The following is a 22,956-nucleotide window of genomic DNA, read 5'->3' on the forward strand; positions in this document are numbered from 1 at the left end:
TTAGCGCACAAAAGTCTACAGGACCATTGAGAGGTAAGAAAAGCAAACAGCTCACAATGAACGCTTCTTTTACTTTTCATGAATATCTGTGGATAAGCTGCGTTTTCGGCTTCACCGATGTTTTCATCTGTGCTTTCAGTTGGCCTCCCGATATGTCTGACGGATTTTCTTGATAGTTTCATAGACGGCTGTGTGAATTATATGTGCATTTTACTGCCTCTTTTTTTCTTATGTATGGGAACTATGATTTTCATAGCATTATCTCCAGCAATAATGAAACTTCTGCCTTTATGCAATTCTGCTTAGATTTTTCACGTGCACAAATGATAACCAATCCTACGCAGCGCTTCACCAATAAAGTAAAATATGTTAATCTAGTTCATACAAATAACACCTATGCCTGTTCTGATAAAATTTATTCAAATGAGCTATCCGATCGCGACCTTATCACTGGGAGCATCACTCCTCCATTCAGTACGCAAAAAAATACTAGCACTAATTGAATTCGTTGCTATAAGCGAACTAATTTTATGATGGTAAACTCGAACTACGAATGTTTTCTGACAACTTCATAGATGATCATTCATCTCGCTGCAATAAATTGAACTGGTAGTTTCTTAAAAACATCTCGATTAACCTCACCTAGAAGTATGTCAGCTAAAAATACACAGGGACAACAGGATAGAAGTAGACAACACATCCTGTTGTCCCTATGTTTTTAGCGCTACTACTATATCCTCTCAATCTAAACACCGTCTAGCCCAGCTCCCTGCCTTAAAAATTTGTTCGCACACCGATTTCGTCGTCCTTAGGATAAGACAAAACAGATGCATTGTCAAGGAGTAAAGAGCGGTCTCCCGATGTCGTGGAGCACCTTGGGGCGTTTGGATAAACATATTGGTTACTGCTCGTGCCCTCTCGTCATTTTTTATGTCACGACTTCTTTGCCATGTTAATTACTGTCATAGATTCCGCGTCGTAATAAAAAACCAAGTTTTCCCACCGTGACATACTGCGTGTTCCACAATTAAACGCGCGCCGAAGAATGCACCTCACAGCTAAACCAGTGAATTGCTCAGGCCCAAATCAGAGTTAGGATAGCTCACGAGACTTTTTCGAAAGGTGCAGAACTCACCACTCTTCGTGTCGCCATTGAACACAACAATCAGCAGCGCCCTCAGCAGTCGTCCATTTTCACCGATTCCAAAGCTGCCCTCCAAGCCTTACAAGCTTCTCTTCGTCGTGGCGCCCATGAAAAACTGGGCGCGGAAATCCAACAACAACATCCATCTGCTATTATTAAAAGGCACGACATTATCTACCAGTGGCTACCGGGATACAGCGGCATAGCAGGCAATCATCGCGCGGACGAGGGCGCGCGAACTGCTCACCACGACGGCGATTTTGTGTCGATCCTCATTTCACGATCAGGCGCAGCAGTCATGCTTCGCGCACTTGCCCGGGATCACGCTTGCCGCGTGGAATTCAGGCCAATTTTCGAAATTCACGGTTAAAAATCTTGGACCCAGATCTGAAGCCCTGGCTTCCATCCGGCCTACCACGACGTGAAGAAACTTTGCTGTGTCGCCTGTGGCTTTATGTGGCTTTCACCAACCATTACTCTTTCTTAATTGACATAGCTGATAGCCTTGCATGCGCCATCTGCGGGTGTGACGAGATTCTATCTGACATTCTTTGTGACTTCCCTGCCTACAGCGCCGAAAGGCAGTCTCTCTGCCGTGCGCTGGAGCGTGTAGATCAACGCCCGCTGGTGAAATGATGATTCTAGGCCACTAGCCGCGGCGATCGTCGGCGGTGAGGGCCTCCAAGGCACTGCTCCGCTTCTTGAGAACTTCTGGCCTCCACGATAGGTGACTTTACTGAGCACTTGCTGACTTTGTATAGTTCATTTTGTATCCCCTCACCCCTTTCCCCCCCGTGTAGGGTAGCAAACCGATAATTCTTCCTGTTAACCTGCCTGCTTACCTCTCCTTCCTCCTCCTCCTCAGGCTCACATTTCGCAGAGACATGAAATTTGGTCGGCAGAGTTGTTTTATACCACATTTCTTTGGGGTAGTTGCCTGAATCAATAACAAAAAACCGGATATTCTAATCGTCTGCGGCTACGACGAAACGAAATGCCGCTTTCACAAAGATAGCAACGGTGGCGCAATCTCGACTGTCGGCCGCGGAGACATGGCAAAGGAGGTGGGGAGTGTTTTGCTGGAGGTTTGAATATGCTGTACCACGAAAGACTTCGGCCAAACTAAGCTTTTTGTGATCATTGATAAAGCGGTTGCAGAAGAGTCTTCAAACCTGCCGCAAAAGAACCCCCTCCTTTGCCTAATCTCCACGGTCGACCAACGAGATGGCACCACAGGTGCTATAGCTGAGAGAGCGGCCTGTTTCGTTTCGTTGTCGTTGCAGACGATGCGAATATTCGGCTTCATCTTATTGATTCATGCAAGTACTCGAAAAAAATGCGGTAAAAACAATTCTGCCGACAAAATGCCGTTTCTGTGCGAAATTTGTGCTCGTAAATTTCACCTGTTTACCTGAGAGGAGCATTCTATGGCTCGAGAAATGAAAACAGTAGCGCCGAAAACACAAACACACTGTAGAGGTTTTAGAGGCGGGAGGTTTTAGAGGCGTACCACATAAGAAAAAGAGGAAAAGGTTGTGTCAGCGATACATCTGTGAACCTGTTTAAAGCTCAGATTACATATCTTGAACGGTTTTGCTGATCGCGGATGAGATTTCTTACTGCGCATGCCAAGATTTCCTGTATATATTATCGCTTTTCAAAGACTAAAGTCAGATGAAATAAGCGCTTGTCCTACGCCGTTCTTCTGCTGTGTGTGTTTTTTCGGCGCTACTGTTTTCATTTCTCGAGAAATATGATGTAGCCCAAATAGAAGTTCTTCTATACATTCTATGGCGCGCGTTTAATTCCGGAACAGTCTGTAATACTAATTAGAGCGAGGGCGTCGTAGTCACTGAAACTGAGTATGCGCAGCTTTTAAGATGCCTTTTTAACAGCGTTACCCCATAAGGCAGTGCTTCATTTTCTACATTGCAGCCATTTTCCAATATTTCCATTCCGGAAAGCATCGTCAATGAATATGGCATTATTTCCCTATTGAGTAAGCTCAAAATTACTAGCAGGTGAAATAACTTGGGTTTTAACATTATAATAGTGAAAAGGGCATCTTTTTTATCTTTATCAAGTATTGTTAGTACGTTTTTCATAGTCACCTCTGACGTAATACCTCATGACTGGCGAACAGCTAAAGTATAATACCTCTAAGTCCGGTGGTCGCTCTGTTCCGCTTAACTACCTCCCGATATCAACACCTAGAGATATTTGTAAACTCCTGAAGCATATCATACATGCATGTGCTCTAAAAAGCGCACCATCAGGTTTGAATATGAGAATGGTTTTCGCAGGGTTTATTCATATGACACCAACTTGCTGGATTTACAAGTGATACATTTTATGCGGTACACGCAGGATTACAGGTTCACGCAGTGTTTCTTGGTTTCTCTAAAAGCCATAAATGGCGGTGTTCATAAGAGTCTTCTAAGGCACTTTGAAAAATTCAATATTTACAGACATGTTCTTACCTAGATCAGCCAGTTCCTCTCACAGAGAAAACAGTTTACCTCTGTCATTAGCTCTACCACTCATCTGTTCACGGAACGTCTGATTCTCCTACGGTAGCTAAGTAGGGAGCCCAACTCTTTTTATTTTTTTTAATAATAATCTTCCTCAGTGCCCTCATTGCGGATACATATTTACGGATGATTGCATTATATATCAGAACATTCGTAATAAAAAAATGCCGCTATTCCTTTGAAACTAACCTTTATACGAGAACACTAGGGGCTCCACTGGACTAACGTCTTTTAAGGTATGAGGTCGCTTTGAGAACTTAATTTTTTCGAAAAAACTAAAATATCAATTTTGAAGATTTATTTATTCGATGTGCACCTTCTTTTCTGAGTGAACTCCAAAAAATTATTTTTATTCCAAATAGCACCGTTCCAAATAAATAGCTAAATTTATAACCCACTGCTCATATCACGAAACCGACTCTAAAAGTTTTACATCGAAATAACTGCCTAACGTTTACAGCATAATAGAGAGAGGGCAGAAAGATGGGTTTCTTGAAAACACAAGGTTAGCTAGAGAGGGAGAAGCCTCAGGATGCTTATCCAACGTTTCGACTGGAGAACTTGTCTCGTCTCTGGGCAAAGCGCTTATCATCGTCTGGGGTTTTATAGGGGCTTCTCTTTGAGGAGAAAGTTCTGGTGGTGGAGGATGGCGTGATGTGGAAAGGGGGTGGGATGGGGAACCTGAAGTTGAAATTAGTTGTCCAGGCGGGATGGATGCTAAAGAAGATTACCCGCTTGACCTGAAAAGCTGTGATAAAAAAAATATGCGAGCTCAGCAGAAAGGAATCTGAGGGCTGGGGGAGGGTGGAGATATGGCGAATGCGGGCTTGAGCGGTTGTGTGTCCCGCCTGTGTGGAGCTGCGACAGGTTGCATATTGTAACACTGGTTGCGTTGACCAGGAATATCTAGAAGAAAACAATTGTGCAGCAGGGCAGAAGGTAGAGGGAAGCGGAAAAGAATAAACGGGTGCGAGGAAATAGCGAAAAGAAGGTTGGGGAGGAGGAAAGGAGTGCAAAAGCCAAGGGTTCCTATAAAATGACAGCAGGAGGTGCAGAGTATAAAGCAAAAGTAGGTAAGAATAAAGGATAATAATAAAAAGAAGAAAAATAACAAAAGAGAGAAGAGGATAGCTTGTGTGTGTGCGGGGGGGGGGAGAGAAATGCTATAGATGTGATTCGAACTGCTGGGCAAGCCTGCGTAATCTGTTTTTATCTTGTGGTGCTATTTTTGGGCTCATCATGTGCGAGATGTTTCATAAGAATAATGTCTGGGCTGGAATATACGTCCATGATTTTAGGTTTCCTTTGGGGATTTTGATCCCTGCCTGGTCTATGGTTTTAAATTTGTGGATTAGGAACACCTACCTATATTTTATATCGCTTGCGGATTTAGAGCCTGATTGGAGAATGAATGGGTTAAGCAAATCGAAATTATGACCACGTTGATTAAAATGTTAGGAAACTGCTTTCTGAATGTTCTTTCCTATGTCAGCATGGCAGCCATTTAGCCTTGCGCACATTGATTGTCTGGTTTCTCTGATATATTATTTCTGGCAGGAGAAGCATTGAAGCATGAAAAAAAAACATTAGACGACGCACAGTTAAAGCTAGTCTTTATATCGGAAATGGAGTCGCTTGCCGTGCTTCTAACCGTAGTTTCACTTTGTAAATGCTTGCATGACTTGCATCTAGGTCGAGAGCATGAGCTTACTGTCGGCGGGGCTTTCTTATCGAGGCTTGCGTGTACAAGGGTATCACTCTGGTTTGTGTTCCGTCTGTACGTCACCCTTGGTGCATCGGGAAATATTGTCACAGGCCAGACGGAGAACAGTCGTAGACGTAGAGGAGGGCCGCAGAACGGCCGAGGTTTTTAATCGCCCAGAACAGAGCCAGCTCGAGCGCGCCTCACGCGAACGCGACCACTTCGTCCTCGTCACGGCTTAGCGCGCAGGTAGCTCGAGCCAGGTCCGTGGCATTAGTGTCCGAAAAAGAAGAGCATCGTCCCGATGCGAGGGTATGTACAAAGCAGAAAACGAACAGGAAAAGCAGGAAGACAATCTTCAAAAAAGAAACGAACAAAAAGAAACAAATTAAAACGCAGAACCCGAACACAGTTTAAAGTGGAGCGTCATCGCTCTCACGCGAGAAGTATGGCTTAAGTCGCATTACATGCACAATGTCAGTCCGTGGTTGCCGACGACCGGTAGCCACAGTTCCAAGTGGAACAACCACATAATCCACGTTTCCAACACGACGGAGCACCTCATAAGGTCCGAAATATCGGTGCAGCAGTTTTTCGGACAATCCCTTCTGGCGGACAGGGGTCCACACCCACACACGGTCACCGATGTTGTGGGTAACCTCCCTGTGGCGCCGCTTGTAACGTCCGGAGTCCGTGTCTTGTTGAGCTGTGATGTGCAAACGAGCAAGCTGGCGAGCTTGCTCGGCTTGTTCGACAAAGGAGCCCGCATCTGGTGTCAAGTCATCATCCACGCACGGGAGCATGGCGTCCAGCATCATCCGCACTTCTCTGCCGTAGACTAGACGGAATGGTGTAAAGCGGGTTGTTTCTTGAGTCGCAGTGTTGTACGCGAATGTGATGTAGGGGAGTATTTGGTCCCAGGTTCTGTGCTCCACATCCACGTACATGGAAATCATGTCGGCCAGTGTTTTATTCAGGCGTTCTGTGAGCCCGCACCTCCACCAGATGTCACAGGCCAGACGGAGAACAGTCGTAGACGCAGAGGGGGACCGCAGAACGGCCGAGGTTTTTAATCGCCCAGAACAGAGCCAGCTCGAGCGCGCCTCACGCGAACGCGACCACTTCGTCCTCGTCATGGCTTAGCGCGCAGGTAGCTCGAGCCAGGTCCGTGGCAATATATTTTTGAGACCGCTGTTGCTAGGTAAAATAGACTTGTATTTCCACAGAATGCTGTTCACGATAGAGTAGGTGTTCGTAAATATCGTCACAAATTCAGGGGTCAGCTCCGTGTCAGCTTTTGGTATTCTTTTATGTATATCGCCTCGTTTCAGAATGGTCGTTCGTTGATCCGCATGATTAAGGAAGTTCTAAGAATGGTTCCTATAAATTTGGGTGTTTTTTAACGAGTGGAGATGTTTAAAATAGCCATCGACGTCAGTAAATATTCTTATAAGGCGCATTGCCTGTACTACATATGTGCCTTACTTACAGTATCTTGGATGATGGCTAGTGAAATTTAAGTATTGTTGTCGGTCGGTAGGCGTCCTGTACAACGTGATTTTAAGCTGGCGATTTTATAAACGAGCACTAGTGTCAGTAAAATTTACGCAATCTGAGTATGATGGAAGGAAAATTTAATTCTAAAGTGGGTTGAAATAAGGTCTTACACAAACGTCTTTAGTGTCTCAGATCTTTGTTATTTTATCATGAAAATGCCGTCTTTGTAATGCAGGTATATTAGCTGTTTTTCTAAGAATAACTTTAGAACGTTAGACTTTAGTAACCCGATTAAAATGTTTGCATAGGTGGGTGTGAATGGAGTTACACTCTTGTTCCAAATACTTGAAGGTAATAAGAACAATCGAACTCACAACAGTTGAGCGATAATATGAACTGAAGTAGCGAGAGATATAAACTTCTTTATTCATGCGGGTATGGATTTTGAGTTAAAATGTTCGCGAGATCTCGAGAGCGCGTCGACTCCTTAATTTGTGGGATTATCTGAGTACAAAGCGGCGAATCAGTGTGCTACCCGCTCGGATAATGGCTGTGTCATGAAGTAACTCTGTTATTGGAAGGAAGTGGGGTGTGTCCTGGACGAAGTGAAGAAGGAGGTGTGGATTGTCTGCAAGTTAGTGGTTCAGAAAGAAGAAAGTTCTCTGTATGTTATTGTTCGAAACCATAAGCCTGCCCGAGTTATCTGCTGTAAACAGTCATCTGTGGAAACCTTATGAATTTGTGAATTTAAAGCTTCCTGCTTGTTTGTTTGACGGATTTAAAAAGTTGAAGTCTGGTTGCGTGATTAGTTTCCTGGATAACAGGTCTGCCAGTTTGCTCAGAATTACTTGGAAGAACCTTAGGGTGGGACTGGCATCTAATTTCTTATAGTTTCAGGGGTTGTTGGGTTGCCTGCTGGCTTCTATTTTTATTTTTCGGCTGGTGACAGGATGACTATGCTGCCACCATTGCCTGCTGGCTTAATGACTTTCAGTTCAAGAAGGTAAGGAGTTAAAAGCCTGTTCTGTCTAGAAAGCGTTGCTTTTTCTTGTTTTTTCTATTATTCTTCTGGAGACAAATTTAATATGCAAGCCTAATTCGGGACTCTGCACCGCGCCCGGGCTAAGAACCCTGTGATTTCCTCCTTGCGTTGTTCACTTCATGTTTGCAGCATCAGTCATTTTTCGTATTTGTTTGTCACTTTAGACTAATAGTAATTGCTTCTGACCACCAATTTTTGTTTGTATTTAATAACTGAAATGCTCGCCAAATCAGGGCGCAAGGCGTTTGCAACACGTATGGTTATGTCAGCCTACCAATACCGAAGTTTAGTTTGTATTATGCCACGTCTGATTTAAGAAATGGCAGCACATGTACGCTAATCTTGTGAACCACATTGAGATCCCACCTGGTCTGCACACACTGAAAGCTTGGCTGACAGGTGCAAATCATCCTCTCGGTTTACTGATGCCACAAAGAACACGCCTAGGGTGAGCTGTCACATGAGCAATAGCGAAGAAAAGCAAAAGTAATGAGGAGCTGAGCTACATATATGATCGATTTTAACCCTCTTGGAGATTAGTGTGTGGCATTTGTACTGATTTCAAATTTTCTTTTTCGTTTTCCTAAAAACTCATTTTTCTGCGCTTCTTCTAGCGCAAACAATCCTAACTTTATTCTCTATAAAAGTTTGCTACCCCCCCTACTTCTGTATCTAGCTTGGAATTAACCACAATAAGTAGTTTAATGCTACTTTTTTGTTATAGATGCATTTTGCCGGTGAGGGGGGGGGGGGTGAAGAGTAGCTTCCTTTCTCTATACCTTAGGCCCCTAAAACATCGACGAAACCTTTCGAGTCGCTTGTTGAAGATCATCGTCAATGCTCATCCGTTCCCTTTGCCAAGAATGTTTACTTAGGCTGACGGTACTTCAAAGAGCGAAAGATGCGGGAAATGAAAAGAGCGCTACCCAGCAGTAAAAAAACTATTAGATCTCACTATACCGCCTTAGCGCATTAATCAGCGAAAGCTAACTGGCGTTAGCAGCCGAGAGGCCTTGAATCGCAGGCCCATTTTGGCGTTTCACAGGCGACTACCCAGGATGGGCATCTCACAGACCCGCTATGCCGTCTATATGCCCTCTTGATAAGCACTTTATCGAGAACATTTGCCACTTTTTAAGCGAGGCTTGTTTACACTCCTTTTTCTAACTTTCTCTCCCTTCCTCATTATGCATATAGCAAACATCTCAAATAAAAAAAAATTGCTCACGTGCAAACTCGGCCTTCTTGCGTTTGCGGTCTTCGGTTCGGTCGCGTGCCTGGCCTAGTTAACGGACTCCAGGAGCCACTTGCAAAAAGCACATAGTCTAGTTCCCAGTATTATCTTATTCGCAGTTTAAACCTTTCGTTGGTTGTGAAAAAAGAAAAGGTGCATAACTGCCTTAAATCGAGAAGCATCAGATCATTGAACCATGTCTTGTTTTTTTTCTGCTAAATCCTATAAATCATGTAACTGCTGTGCTAAATCTCTCGAGTTAACTCGGATAATTAATAGCTGTATAACAGTCGTTAATACAGGCATGTGTCCAATTTTGCAGAGATGAAGCAAGCGCGATATCATGGCGTGCTAAGCGATAACTAATGCGATTTTATTTCGGGATTAAGGGCCCATGTTTCGTTAGAAAATTTGTCAGAGGCCCTTGATTACACGTTGGATAATAACGCGGTCTCATGTAGTCGATTGTGGGAGATGAAGGAAGCTGTTATTTCTTCTAATCGTTTGATATTTTGCTTGAGGTTTGCTGCTGCAATTTCATTGACATTCACCTATATGCCTGCCATCACAGTTTCGAGTGACATGTGCGCCTTGCGTAAATGGCTTTGGCAATCATAATGACTATAATTTGACGAGAAAGACTCAAATGGCGACGGCGATGCATCATGTCAACTTTGAGAGTCGGACCTCCAGCGGCCTTTAGAGGTTCCATGTAAGAGTATTGGCCTCGTTAGGCCTTCTAATACTGATATGGGACTGATGCTGGAAATACAGGGGCTAGCCAAAATTCGAGGTTCCCCACACACATCCTAAAATGGGGCCCTATATGTTTTACAGGCTCTGCCGCAGCACTAACTGACCACGTGAAAGACGCACAAGCCTGTGATTGTGTGCAAGCTAGGATAAGGCAAATATAGCCATCCGACATCCGTTAGTGCGGCACACGCCGTGCGAATGCAGGCAATGATATGACTGACTAATCAGCCTCCTGTAGAACCGATGAAGACCGTGCATTGGCAATTTGCTAGTAAATGTGGCGTCTGATGAAGACCTCAGGAAAGCTCAAATTTAGTATGACCATTACTTACTGCGTGTCTGCACTATGTTGCTCAAATCTGGTGCCGCTATCTGTCAAAAGACTACCGTTTTACTCAAGAAGATATCCTGAAACTCGGGGTGGCGCTGTGCAGTGAGGTCTATGGCCCCGTGCAAGAAGCCAAACAAGAACAATCTATGATATCAGGCTGTTTTTTTCAACAGAGGCGTAGGATTTCCGGCCGCACGAAAAACTTTCTGGACGCGCAATCGGAATAAGTAATCCTTGTTGAAGCCGAACAGCCATTAAAAGGTCGTGAGCTCAGAAGTGCACCTTTTATTGGCATGGCGAATCACACGGCCATCGTCGAGCTACAATGAGTTTTACAGCGCAGCTCTTCAGAACTCGTTCGTGGATTGAGCGGCGGTGGTGGTGGTGCTTGTGAAAAGCATTTAGATATAGGTATATACAGAGAGGTGTTCGGCGGCTTCTCTTAGTGGAAAGCCTCCTTACATACTAGGTAAAGTACCTAGTCGGGACACCATTGGTAGACCCCGCCGTCCGAGCCCTCTGTACCAAGGCCCGCTGTTCCTGGAGGTCCGAGCAGCCAAGCAGGCCCGCCTTCCAGTCTTCTCGGGTAAGGTGGGGGTTTCGGGAAAGAGCTGTGCTTTGCTGGCAGGCCCACACCATGTGTTTGGTGTCAGCCACCTACCCACAGTGCGAGCACAGGCCATTGACCATAGGGTCGAAGTGTCTCATTATAGCCGGTCATACTAGAGTATTAGTGAAGAGTTGGAGAACCACGCGTTCGTCTGCTTTCCCGATTCCTTTTGCCAGGGATAGGTAGCATTGATGTTTAGGCTGTAATATTGCAGAATTTGACAAAAGTGGAAGAAGGGTTGTCCCACATCCGAGTTATCGGAGTCGGTATGAGGTATCCGGGAGATGAGAGCTCGGGCAGCCGCGTGTGCGGCCTCATTCCCTCGAACACCCTGACGGCCTGCAGTCCAGATGATGTGTTTAGGGATGGATTCCGCATTGCGAATGCACCAAAACAAGAAATATGCTGCTAGGCATGCTATGCGACCGGCTTCGTAGCTTCGACACGCTCCGCGGGAGTCGGTGATGATGTGTTGAGAAGCAGGATGGGAGATGGCCAGTGCAATAGCCACCTCCTCTGCTTGAGTGGGGTAAGCTGTCCTAAAGCTCAAACCGTCCACCTGCCTCTCCTTGTGTATAATTGCAGCTGTTAACCACCCCCGGGGGCCAGGGCCAGGCAATATCCACGCAGAAGACGCCGTGTTTGGGGCCATACTTGTGTGCCAGAGCCCGTGTGCGGACTGTATGGCGACAGTCGTCAGTTTGAGTGTCCATCTTAGAAGGGAGAGGGCGTACTAGGGTGCGGTAGCGCCATAGCTTGGGTACCGGGACCATATCTTGTTTATTAGGCGGGTGTTGTATAGGTAAACGAGCCAGGAGGGCCTGGCCAAACGATGTTTGCATGAGGCATGTGTACTGATTAAGGAGGTGCTCCTCTTTCAGTTCTTGAAAGGAGTTGGTCATACCCAAGGCCTCAAAGCGGCTGCTGGATGTAGTGACCGGCAGGCCCAGAAGCCGCTTAACGATTTTTCGAATAATGGCTGCGAGTTTGGCTTGTTCGTGTTTGCGTAGGCGGATGCATAGTGCAGAGTAAAGAATGCGACTTACTACAGAAGCGTGCGCCAGTCGCAGGGCGTCTTTACTGCAGAGCCCATCACGCCCATTCGCAACACGGCGTACCATACGGCCCACCTGTTCTCCTACTTTACGGAGTTTGGCCAGGGTAGAGTCCGCACGAAGCTGGTGGTGAATATGTAGCTCTAGAACCCCGATTTCTTGGGCTTCCGCGATATGGCCGTTAGATAGGGAGAGGACTATTCGCGTGTTATCTCGCCGTGAGGGCCAGATATGAAAAAACTCTGATTTCTGAAGGGCACATTGTAGGCCACAACGTGCGGCATACGTTTCACCAGGTGTGCTGTCCTTTGAAGGCGTTCCTCGATGTACCCGAGGTTACCCCGAGTGGCCCAGATGGTAATGTCGTCGGCATACAGCAAAGGCTGTATACCTTCAACCTCCATCAGTTGGCCAGGCTGGTACATCATAGCAATGTTAAAGAGGAGGGGGAGATGACTGTTCCCTGTGGTGTGCCGCGAGTACCAAGATGGTACGGCCCGTGCTCCGCGTCTTGGAGCCGGAGAAATACAGTCCGGTTTGAGAGTAAATCTTTAATGTAATTTAAATTGTTATATCCGCAGTTAGTGGTGCTGAAGTGTTCTAAAATGATGCTGTGTTTGACGTTATCAAAGGCCTCCTTGAGATCAAGGGCGAAGACCACTAGATCGTTGTCGAGTATGGCAACTGGTTCAAGAACGTCCCTATGCAGTTACAAGATGTCCTGGGCAGGTTTGTGGGAGCGAACGCCGCGCCCTCTCCTGAACGGCGACCCTCGCCGTCGCCGATGGAGTAACCGGGTGCCGAATATATAAACAGAAGCACGTGCGCGCCGTGAAAAAGGTGGGGGGGGGGGGGGCACAGAGTGCTGCCGCTTGCTCAGAGATGGCGCCAGACTCGTACGCACCGTAGCGCGCCGAAAGCCGACTCGGCGCGAAAGGAATCACTCGCGCCCGCCGCAGAAGAACCCCTATTTACCAACGGGGAGCGCGTAACCCTGTACATGTCGTGTGGTGCCCTCTTCGCTAACGTGCGGCGGCGCCGGGTCGGAGAGAAGACACTCGAAACCTCTGGAAACCTTACTCCTCGCCTGAACAATAGCTACGAAAGACTCTGCGGAAGGGTGAGAAATAGTTTGCACCGTGGACGCTATGCGGCAGGCTCTATGAAGGACGTTTAGCGCCATCGGTCAGCCCGTACAGTAGTTCTCTCTTCGAAAGTGCGCGGGAAAAATCTGAACGCCAAAAGTGCTGATGCAAATTTGGCATTACGAAGTATCGCAGTCCTCGATGAATATTTTATCGAGTTTAACGAAGCCAGCTTGTTTTCTGGTATTTATCCAAGGAAAAGAACTTTCGTAGTAGAGGAAATATGAGGGAGAGGAGTACAATTCTGAGTGTGATTTGAACCTTTGCCTCGTTTGCGCACCACTAGGAGGATCCTTGGCAGACGCGTCTGGCTGCTCAGCTACTTCCGCAATAATTCTTTTAAGAAAACGAGATTTTTGTCGTGCTATAGGAATAGTTCATGTTGATGTGTGCTTCATAACGTGAAGGAACTTATTCGCCCAATGCCTCAGGACTCTGGCCAGTGAAGATTTTGTTTTGTCTGGCGAATCTTTTTTCCGAAACATTATTTTTACGCCTAGCTGTTAGTCTCTTCAATCAGCTAGATTTTTCGCGCCTCAGGTGTTTAAGACATTTTTTCGTGAGTTAGGAATAGCAGTGTTCACAGTATTGCCTTAATTCATGCATTTTACAATTTTAGTTCTTTAATAAATATTCAGTTCCATTTCTAAGTGTCCACTGTTTAGGAACATACTACATTTTCTGCACGCTATACACTTGCTAGTACTTGCAACAAAATTATTTTGATTTTGAAGATTTCTTTTACCCGCAGGAAATTTAAAAATTATAAAAGCCTTAATTAATGTGCACTTATCAAAAATTTCCAGGGAACGAAAATGATAACTGGCGCGGATTGTTGAGTTCTAATTTATATACAAAGTTTGTGCAGCGTCAAGAAAAAGCTAAGAGTGTGAAAGGAAGTTTTTAAGATAAACGCTGTTTCAGGGGTCATGAAAGCAGACTTTTGGGAGACGCTGCCCGCGCTCTTCAATATTTACGAAGGACGTGTTCCCGGGACCAGTGTCCGAATAAACACGCCAAGGCTGAAACAGCAAAATTTTTCCTGTAGAGCCATTGTCGACTTAGTCAGCTCCACAGCTGTGATCATGTGTGCGAAAGTGTCATGCTCGTTAAGAAGCCGCCGCTTGGCCTATCCTTACAACAAAAAAGCTATGCCTTGCGCAGCAGATCGCAGGAAAACTTAAATATATATGCAATATATGCGGCACAGTATGCGTAGGCATTAATGTTACCCCGGGACGGAGCAGCCGCTTCCTCTGACGGGTTCAGACAGTGAGACCGAGTGATGTTCTCCAGTCTTTCATTCATCGCGTGACGTGTCATATCCGCACTCCAGTCTCGACCACCTGCCATCCTTCGCCTCTCACCATCTTTTCGTCTTCCTTCCGATTTCCATCGCCCTCCTTCTCTCGGCTGAAAATGGGCCGGGTCGATTTCCGTCTCCTTACATTGCCAACTCGTAACCGAAGCTGCAGAGAGGCGGACGGACTGATAGATTTTTCCAACACGTGGGTTCTAACGATAACGCATTAAAACGTTAAAATATAGATAGAGGAACGAGTTTGCTTCAATAAGGGTTTTAAATGGTAACCAGACAACGCACAACGGGAGAGATATTTTCTCTTTATTTTTTGTTCGTTTCTGCCTATTCTTCTTGAGCTTTGTAAGTCTCATTAAGACACTGAAAATGTTCAAATAAGATTAGCTCTACTCCTCTCGGCCGTTGCCACCTTTGCGCCTTCCTTTTTTGCCAACGATGCAGTCATCGTCTTATGTTTTTCAGAATAAGATTCATCATAATCATCACCAGCCTGACTACGCGCACTGAAGTACGAGGGTCTCTCCCATGCCTTTCTATTAGCCCTGTCCTGTACTGTCCACAGCTGCGGCCGCCCTATCCCCGCAGACCAGATTAAGGTTGGCTGTATTTTTGCAATACAACATCTTTTATGCGATTCGACATGTTTGGCACAAACCAAAAGACTTTGTGCACATCAGCATTTTTCAAGGTGATGCCCATCAGCTGTTCTTTGCCGCGAGGAAGTGGAAAATCAGCCTCAGCCCCCATTTGCACTCCAGGATCAGGCTGGAACGATGATGAACAATGAATAAACTCGAAGTTTGCGACCGAATCCTTTTGTGAAGCTGAATTCTCTTTTTTTGTCGGAGGAGACTGCCCGAACCTGTCGGTTTCATCGGGACCGAGCGCGCACTCCTACTTCTTGCATGTATGGATTGTGAGCATTCCCAGTGCAATGCTGTGGAGAGTGCCCTTCGAGGTTTTCATTTCTGGAAGTAGAAGGACACTACTGATGTCACTCGGGAATTCAGCATCAACGGCAAAGCCACCTGCTCATATAAGACATACAAAAGCTGCATAGTGTTTCTTGTGTTTCTACGAGAGCTGCGGCTCTCGGATTGAACGAATGCATTCAGCGAAGACCGACAGGAACGATTAAATGCAATATTTTGACACGGTGCAATCCGCTAGCACGCGCCGCCTCAAAAGAAGAAGAAGAAGTGATCTGGAGCTGAGGTAAAAAATAAGAAGACCTGGAGCTGTGCCCAAGATGTTCGTCGAAGCCCGCCGCTGTCTACTGTGATCAGTAATCTCCCGCATTCACGCGTGATATCTTGGTGGAAGTGCGGGGAGGCGCACCCGATGCCCAGGACCCCTCCAGGAAGCCGGGACTCCAGCACGCCTGAATCCTTGAAATTCGAAGTTACGCCCACCCACCAAGGTAGTCGGCGGCTCCAAGGACTGCAACCAGAGTTCGGGCCTCAGCAGTCTCGTCCGGCCCTAAGAAAACTGACCTCCGATTCAGCGTGACCATCAGTGGCCACACAGACCCCCGTCAGCATGCCGGATGCCATCGCTTCGCCGTCCGTCGTGCTGCAACAGCCACGCGAGCCACCCACCCTTCAAGGTTTTCCAGGCGAGGACCCGGTGGACTGGCTCGAGAATTTCGAGTGCGTAGCCCAATACAATAGGTGGGCTGACGACTCGAAGCTGCAGCACATGTTTGTTTTTCGCTGGAGGGTGCAGCTCGTACTTGGCTTGAGAACCGAGAGGCCACAATAACAACGTGGGGTTCCTTCAAGACTCAGTTTTTGCAGGCTTTTACCACCGTCTTCCGGAAAGAACGTTCCGAGCAGCTCCTCCAGACACGCGTCCAATTACCAAACGAGAGCGTCCTCGTTTACTCTGAGGACATGACGAAGCTCTTCCGCCCTGCTGTTAAAACTCTTTCCAGCCCGCAGTCGCTGCAGGTTTCTTCCATTTCGGACATTATTCGTGAAGAGGTCCAACAGGCGCTCACGCCGCCAGACCCTCTTCAACCGAACACAACACCCCAGATGATGTCATACGCCGCATCCGTTCGCCGTCCACCGCCGCCTCCAAGTCGCCCCAATACACCTGTCTACACTCGCCGCCAACCACTCCTTCCTTCCCCTTCTCAGGTCCCATCTCGGAAGAGGAACGTCTGGCGTACTGCCGATCAGCGCCCTCTGTGCTATCACTGCGGCGCGCCCGGTCACGTCTACCGCAACTGTCGTTACCGACATATGGGTCTGCAGGGGTACAGTGCTGATGCGTCCCGTCCGCAGCGTGGTAAATGGCCTCGAGCAATAAGCGATTACCTGGCCGCAGCACCCGAAGCACCACACTACTATGCTCGGTCGCCGTCTCCACGTCGTTTCTTGTCTCCGCGATGTTCTTCCACCGACATTTCGCGCGGAAGGCCTCCTAGTCCTCGTCGGGAAAACTAGAAGCGGCAACCATTGGGGGAATGTTCCTCACCGGCGACACGTACAAGATCCTCCACCACTGCACAGACATGACCGACCGCTTCTGCGACGCACCGACGGTCACCAGCCCGATAAAACGCCTCGCCGCATCAATTCTCCTCCGCAACGAAACCGCCTGACGCCACAACGCAGCCATGAGCGGACTCCGCGACGTTCGCGTACACCTACGGCTACAACTGCTGATCTGAACATTTCAATCGACGATGCCAACGTCACCGCACTTGTGGACACCGGCGCCGACTACTCGGTAATCAGTGGACCTTTTGCCGCGACTCTGAAAAAGGTGACCACACCTTGGACGGGCCCACAGCTTCGTACTGCCGGGGGCCATTTGATCACCCCAGCTGGCAAGTACACTTCACGAGTGACCATCGAAGAGGACACGTACCTGGCCGCCTTTGTCGCACTAGACCAGTGTTCCCGGGACGTAATTCTCGGAATGGATTTTTTGACAGAAAATGGCACGGTCATTGACCTTAAATCAAAGTCAGTGAAGTTCTTCACCGAGAACGCAGTCCACAGTGCTTCCGAACGTCCCGCGGCTCTTTACATCATTGATGACGCCACCATTCCACCCAGTTCGAGTGTTGTGGTATCTGTCGGCGCGAAGACACTGCGGAAGTTGGAAGGTGTCGTCGAAAGCAAACAAATTATGCTTTTCTACCAGCTGTCTTGCTGTCGCCAGAGGGGTCGTTTGCATCGAAAACGGAGAAACCGAAGTACTGCTTACGAATTTTGGAGGTGAGCACCAACATCTCAGCCTTGGGACTACTGTGGCCTATATTCATGGTATCGCCGACATTCGACGAGCGCCCAGCCTTGCCACGATGTCATCAACAGAAGTTCACACCGGTGTTCTCGACTTACAGTACGACATTAACCCCGCGCTCGCAGCTGCGAGGCCAAGTAGAAAATATCCTCCAGGCTACGGCGATATTTTCTCGACTTCTACCTATGCCGGAAGAACACACTTGGCCAAGCATCGGATAATTACGGATGATGCCGTGAACCCTCTCCGACAGTCACCTTACCATGTGTCTTACACTGAACGCGTCGCAATCAGCCGTCAAATTAAGGAGATGCTTCGAGACGACGTCATTCAGCTCTCCCGCAGTCCCTGGGCGGCACCTGTCGTCCTCGTGAAGAAAAAATATGGTACACTGCGGTTTTGTGTTGACTACCGTCGCCGAAACAAATTAGCTAAAAAAGATGTTTATTCCCTTCCTCGAATCGACGATGCTCTCGATCGCCTCTGCTATGCAAAATATTTCTTATCCATGGACCTCAAATCAGGATATTGGCAAATCGAGGTATATGAACGGGACCGAGAAAAAACCGCATTTCTTACTCCGGACGTGCTCTATGAGTTTGAGGCAATATCATTTGGTTTGTGCTGTGACCCGCAACGTTCCAACGGCTGATGGACACAGTGCTGGCAGTCCTGAAGTACTAGACATGCCTCGCCTACCTTGATGACGTTGTTGTGTTCGCACCAACGTTCGAAGAGCACATTCGGCGCCTCGAAGTTGGGCTGCCAAGCCATAAAGTCTTCTGGGCTAACGTTAAAAAATGACAAATGCCACTTTGCTTACACTGATCTAAAGCTATTGGGTCACGTCGTCAGTTACGAGGGAGTGCAACCGGACTCAGGCAAAGCCAAAGCTATTGCCAATTTCCCTCCACCGCAGGACCAAGAGGCAGTCCGCCGCTTTCTAGGATTATGTGCCTACTAGCGTCGCTTTGTGAAAGATTTCGCTCGAATCGCCGAGCCCCCCCTGACGCGTTTTACGAGGACAGACCCGCCTTTCACGTGGGACGCCCCTCAAGCACAAGCATTTGAAACTCTTCAACGCCACCTGCAAGCACCCCCCGTACTGGCTCACTTCGACGAAAACGCAGATACGGAGCTTCATACTGACGCAAGCAATGTCGGCCTGGGTGCCGTTCTGGTTCAAATCCACAGCAGTCGAGAACGAGTCATCGCTTACGCCAGCCGCTCTTTGTCTCACGCTGAAGCTAACTATTCAGCAACTGAGAAAAAGTGTCTAGCGATAATGTGGGCGACATCGAAATTTCGATCCTACCTTTATGGAAAACGTTTTACGGTAGTTACAGACCATCATGCCTTGTGTTGGCTCGCGACCCTCAAAGATCCTTCAGCCCGCCTTGTCAGGTGGAGTCTGCGCCTCCAAGAATACGACATGACAGTGGTGCACAAGTCCGGCCGGAAGCACTCAGACGCCGATTGCCTCTCGCGCGCCTCGGTCGAATCCCCAACGGAGGACGGTAACTACGACTACGACATCACCTTAAATGCGATCAGTGCAACGAGCCTCGCTGAAAAACAATACGCCGACCCGGAACTTCGGCACCTCATGGAGTTTCTTAACGGTACCCGCCCGACTATCCCGAAGGCCTTCAAGCGCTCGGTAGCGTCACTCTACGTTCGCCATGGTGTCCTCGTGAGGAAAAATTTCGCCGCAAACAAACAGCAGTAGCTTTTTGTCATACCGACGAGCCTACGTGACGAAATCTTTCAAGCTTTACATGACGAACCGACTTCTGGACATTTGGGTGTAGCCCGCACGCTTGCAAGGATCAAAGAGAAGTATTACTGGCCCCGCCTTCAGTCGGACGTTGCGCACTACGTCAAAACGTGCCGAGGCTGTCAGCGTCACAAAGTGCCCTCAACAAAACCAGCTGGATTCTTGAAGCCTATAGCACCACCATCGCGGCCTTTCCAGAAGATCGGGATGGACATGCTGGGCCCATTCCCTCTTTCTCATTTGGGAAACAAGTGGATCATCGTTGAAACTGACTACCAGACACGATACGTGGAAACATCAGCTCTGCCAAGCGCCACAGCTCTTGACGTGGCAAAATTTTTCGTCCATCAGATAGTTTTGCGGCACTGTGCACCGGAGATCCTAATCACCGACAGGGGTACAGCATTCATGGCTGACCTCCTGCAGCAGATTTTACACCACAGTCATACAAACCATCAAAAGACGACATCCTACCACCCTGAGACGAATGGTTTAACGGAACGATTAAACAAAACGCTGGGTGACATGCTCTCAATGTATGTCGACGTTCAGCTCAGAACACGGGATGAAATGCTCCCATACGTCACCTTCGCATTCAATACGGCTGTACAGGAAACGACAAAGATGCCACCGTTCCGCCTCGTTTACGGCCGCGACGTGACTACGATGCTGGACGCCATGTTACGGCATGCGGACGACATCGACCCGAATGCGGATCTTCACACCTTCCTGTACCTCGCTGAAGAGGCTCGTCAGCTGACCAGAGTGAGGATTCTCGACCAATAGTGCCGAGATGGCCAACACTATAACCTTCGACGCCGTGATGCTCGGTACACATCAGGAGACCGTGTATGGGTCTGGTTTCTCATTCGCCGACGAGGACTTAGCGAAAAGCTCCTCTGCCGGTATTTTGGACCCTACAAAGTGATCAGGCCAATGGGCGACCTCAACTATGAGGTCGTTCTTGACGGCTTTCAGAAGTCTCGGCTGTCTCTGCATCCTGAGGTGGTACACGTTGTCCGTCTCAAGCCTTACTATGAGCAATAGCGGTAGAGCTGGACTTTCGCGCGCACATCATGCTTTCCCTAGTGAACTTTTTTTCAAAACACACAGGCTACGCATCGGGATGATGCTCTTTCTGTCCAGGGGGGGGGGGGGGGCAGTGACACGGTGCATTCCGCTAACACGCGCCACCTCAAAAGAAGAAGAAGAAGAAGCGATCTGGAGCTGAGGTAAGCAAGAAGATCTGGAGCTGTGGCCAAGACGTTCGTCGAAGCCCGCCGCTGTCTCTCGTGATCAGTGATCTCCCGCATTCACGCGTGACAATATCAACTAAAGTTTCATTCCATTACAGTGGAAGAAATAAAACGCGAACACGTGACATGTATTGATAATAAAAATGACAAAGCATAAACCATGGAAAATTGCTGTGCTGCGAACAAGAAAGGCCGAAACAACCGAAGAAAGTTTGGAAAGGTGGGACTTTTTCGGAACAGCCAAACGAGAGGAAAATACGTCAGGTTATCGGGGCGGGATTAGCGGTTTTAGTGGCTTTTGAGGAAACGAAATGGCGCGGTAACTGTCTCACTTCTAGGTGGACACTCCAACCACGCCGTGAGGGTAGAGAAGACGGTAGGAGTGAAAGTAGGAACAGAGAAAGAGGTGTCGTAGAGGAGGGCTGTGGAGTAATTTCGACCACCTGGCATTTTTTAATGTGCTCTGATATCACACAGAGCACGGGCGCCTTATGCGTTCCGCCTCCATCGAAGCACGGCCGTTCAAACCCGGAAACTCCGGCTCAGTAGCCGGGCGCCCTGACCACTGAGCCACCGCGGCGGGTGAGGCGGTAGAATGCGGCGGCGCGGCATGAAGGTGGCTTGCGGCGGCGCCGGGACTAGATCGAATATGTCTCTGATTGGCTGTTTGCTTCCGTACCTGCTCGTTTTCGTCGCGATTGACGTAACGGCCATATTAGCTGAAAAAAAATTGACGGCTTTCTTCGCATTTTTGCCGAACCTCAATGCAGAGCGGAAGCTGCTTTCCTGCAATAATTCTTTCCACATTTGTTTCTGCAATTCTTTCTGAATATTGTTTACTTTTATTTGTCTTTTTTATTTATTGTTGTCTTATTTTATTTCTATTTTTATTTCGTATTTCCTATTTTACTTCTAGTTTTTTTTTAATTCATTTCATTGTGGTTTTGTTTTTATTTTATTATTCTTATTTTGCGCTCCACTCCTTCCACGGTCATTTTGCATACCGACATGACCTTGGAGAACGGGAGCAGTAGAGCTTTCGCTCTAAAATTGAACGAATCTTTATGAAAGACGGCCCCAGATTAAGAAGCGAAAGAGGTCTCTAGGAAGGCCAAGGCCCCAAGTTAATAGGCATCCTGCTGACGCTTTCGTCACTATTGATATCCCGAACAAATCAAATGGAACCCTAGAACATACGGAGCCTGAAAAAAATTGGCAAATTTTGCCAACAGGAATTTTTAAGAAGATAAAGCAGTTACACTCACGCCTGAAGGCCCACGGCTCCAGTGTTTGTATGGCACGCATGAAATGCAGCACCCCGAGGCTGCACTCTGCTGATATGTCAGCCTGCAGTAAGCGCCGTGTCAGCCGGCCGCTCATGCTGGACAAAGCGTGGGTGATCAGAGCCCTCATCCTAGACGTCTTTGGCAGCACAGTCGTGGGAGGCTCTGTCGTCTGGGCGCCGGGCACGCTTGTCGGGGTCGCTGAATCACTGGGCGCTCTGGATGCGCTTGCTTCGCTCCAGTCGGACGTGGTTGATTTTGCATCAGTCACGGCGGCCCACTTCTCTCCAGCGGTTGGTCGCCTTTCCATCATCTTCGATGCACTGATGACGGCAGCAAGGGTGGCGCTCTTTAGAACCGCACCACTAGACTGGGACTGGGGGAAAGCGTCTGCTGTTCCGAAAACAGTTCTGCTATCCACCATGGTAGCCGCGCTCAGAGCGCTCGGATGCACTTCGGTGAAAAGCTTGGCCACCGTGGCAACACTTTCGCTCATAGCAGTCGATGCATAACACGAAAGCAGCAGAATCAGCCATGTGTAGGATGCAGTCAGGAACCGCCGGGACCGCATGGCCGTGCCAGATGCCACTTCGGGTCACAGCTACACTCAGACGTTGGACTCCACTTGGAAGCAACACCCCTGGAAGAACTGAAGAGCAAAACGAATTTAGATTTAGAGCTTGTGAAACGGATATTTAAAGCAAACACTTGGCGAAAAGTTCAAAATTTTTATCTCACCACGTGTTTCATGGCAATATGCGAACATATATTAGTGAAGTGCCCCAGTTCTGAAAGGCGCACAAGTGACTGACCATTTATTTATTTCTTTGTTTCGAATACTACTAGTGCACAGTTTACATGGTGCAATAATCAGCACTAAATTTCCAGGCAAAGGTTTGAATTGCTTTCCCTTTACTATTTGGCTCACGCTCACTTTCTACCCTTGAACATCTGCTTTAACAAGGGTTCCTAGTATGAACCCTTGAGATGGCTGCGTTGCGCGTACTACGCAAC

At 47.8% G+C, this 22,956-nt stretch overlaps 1 protein-coding gene across 2 annotated transcripts in view; it reads right to left on the reverse strand.

Moving 5' to 3' along the window:
* Window positions 1-22,956, reverse strand: part of LOC144115900 (nose resistant to fluoxetine protein 6-like) — a 134,602-nt gene that overhangs the window by 70,974 nt on the left and 40,672 nt on the right. For both annotated transcript variants that reach the window (XM_077650532.1, XM_077650533.1), the window contains exon 2: window positions 21,925-22,591. In XM_077650532.1, the coding sequence (XP_077506658.1) occupies window positions 21,925-22,513 (589 nt within the window). In that variant the 5' untranslated portion in view covers window positions 22,514-22,591. The remainder of the gene's footprint in view (window positions 1-21,924; window positions 22,592-22,956) is intronic.

Source organism: Amblyomma americanum, chromosome 1, assembly GCF_052857255.1.
Source record: "Amblyomma americanum isolate KBUSLIRL-KWMA chromosome 1, ASM5285725v1, whole genome shotgun sequence".
Classification (NCBI taxonomy): Eukaryota; Metazoa; Arthropoda; class Arachnida; order Ixodida; family Ixodidae; genus Amblyomma; species Amblyomma americanum.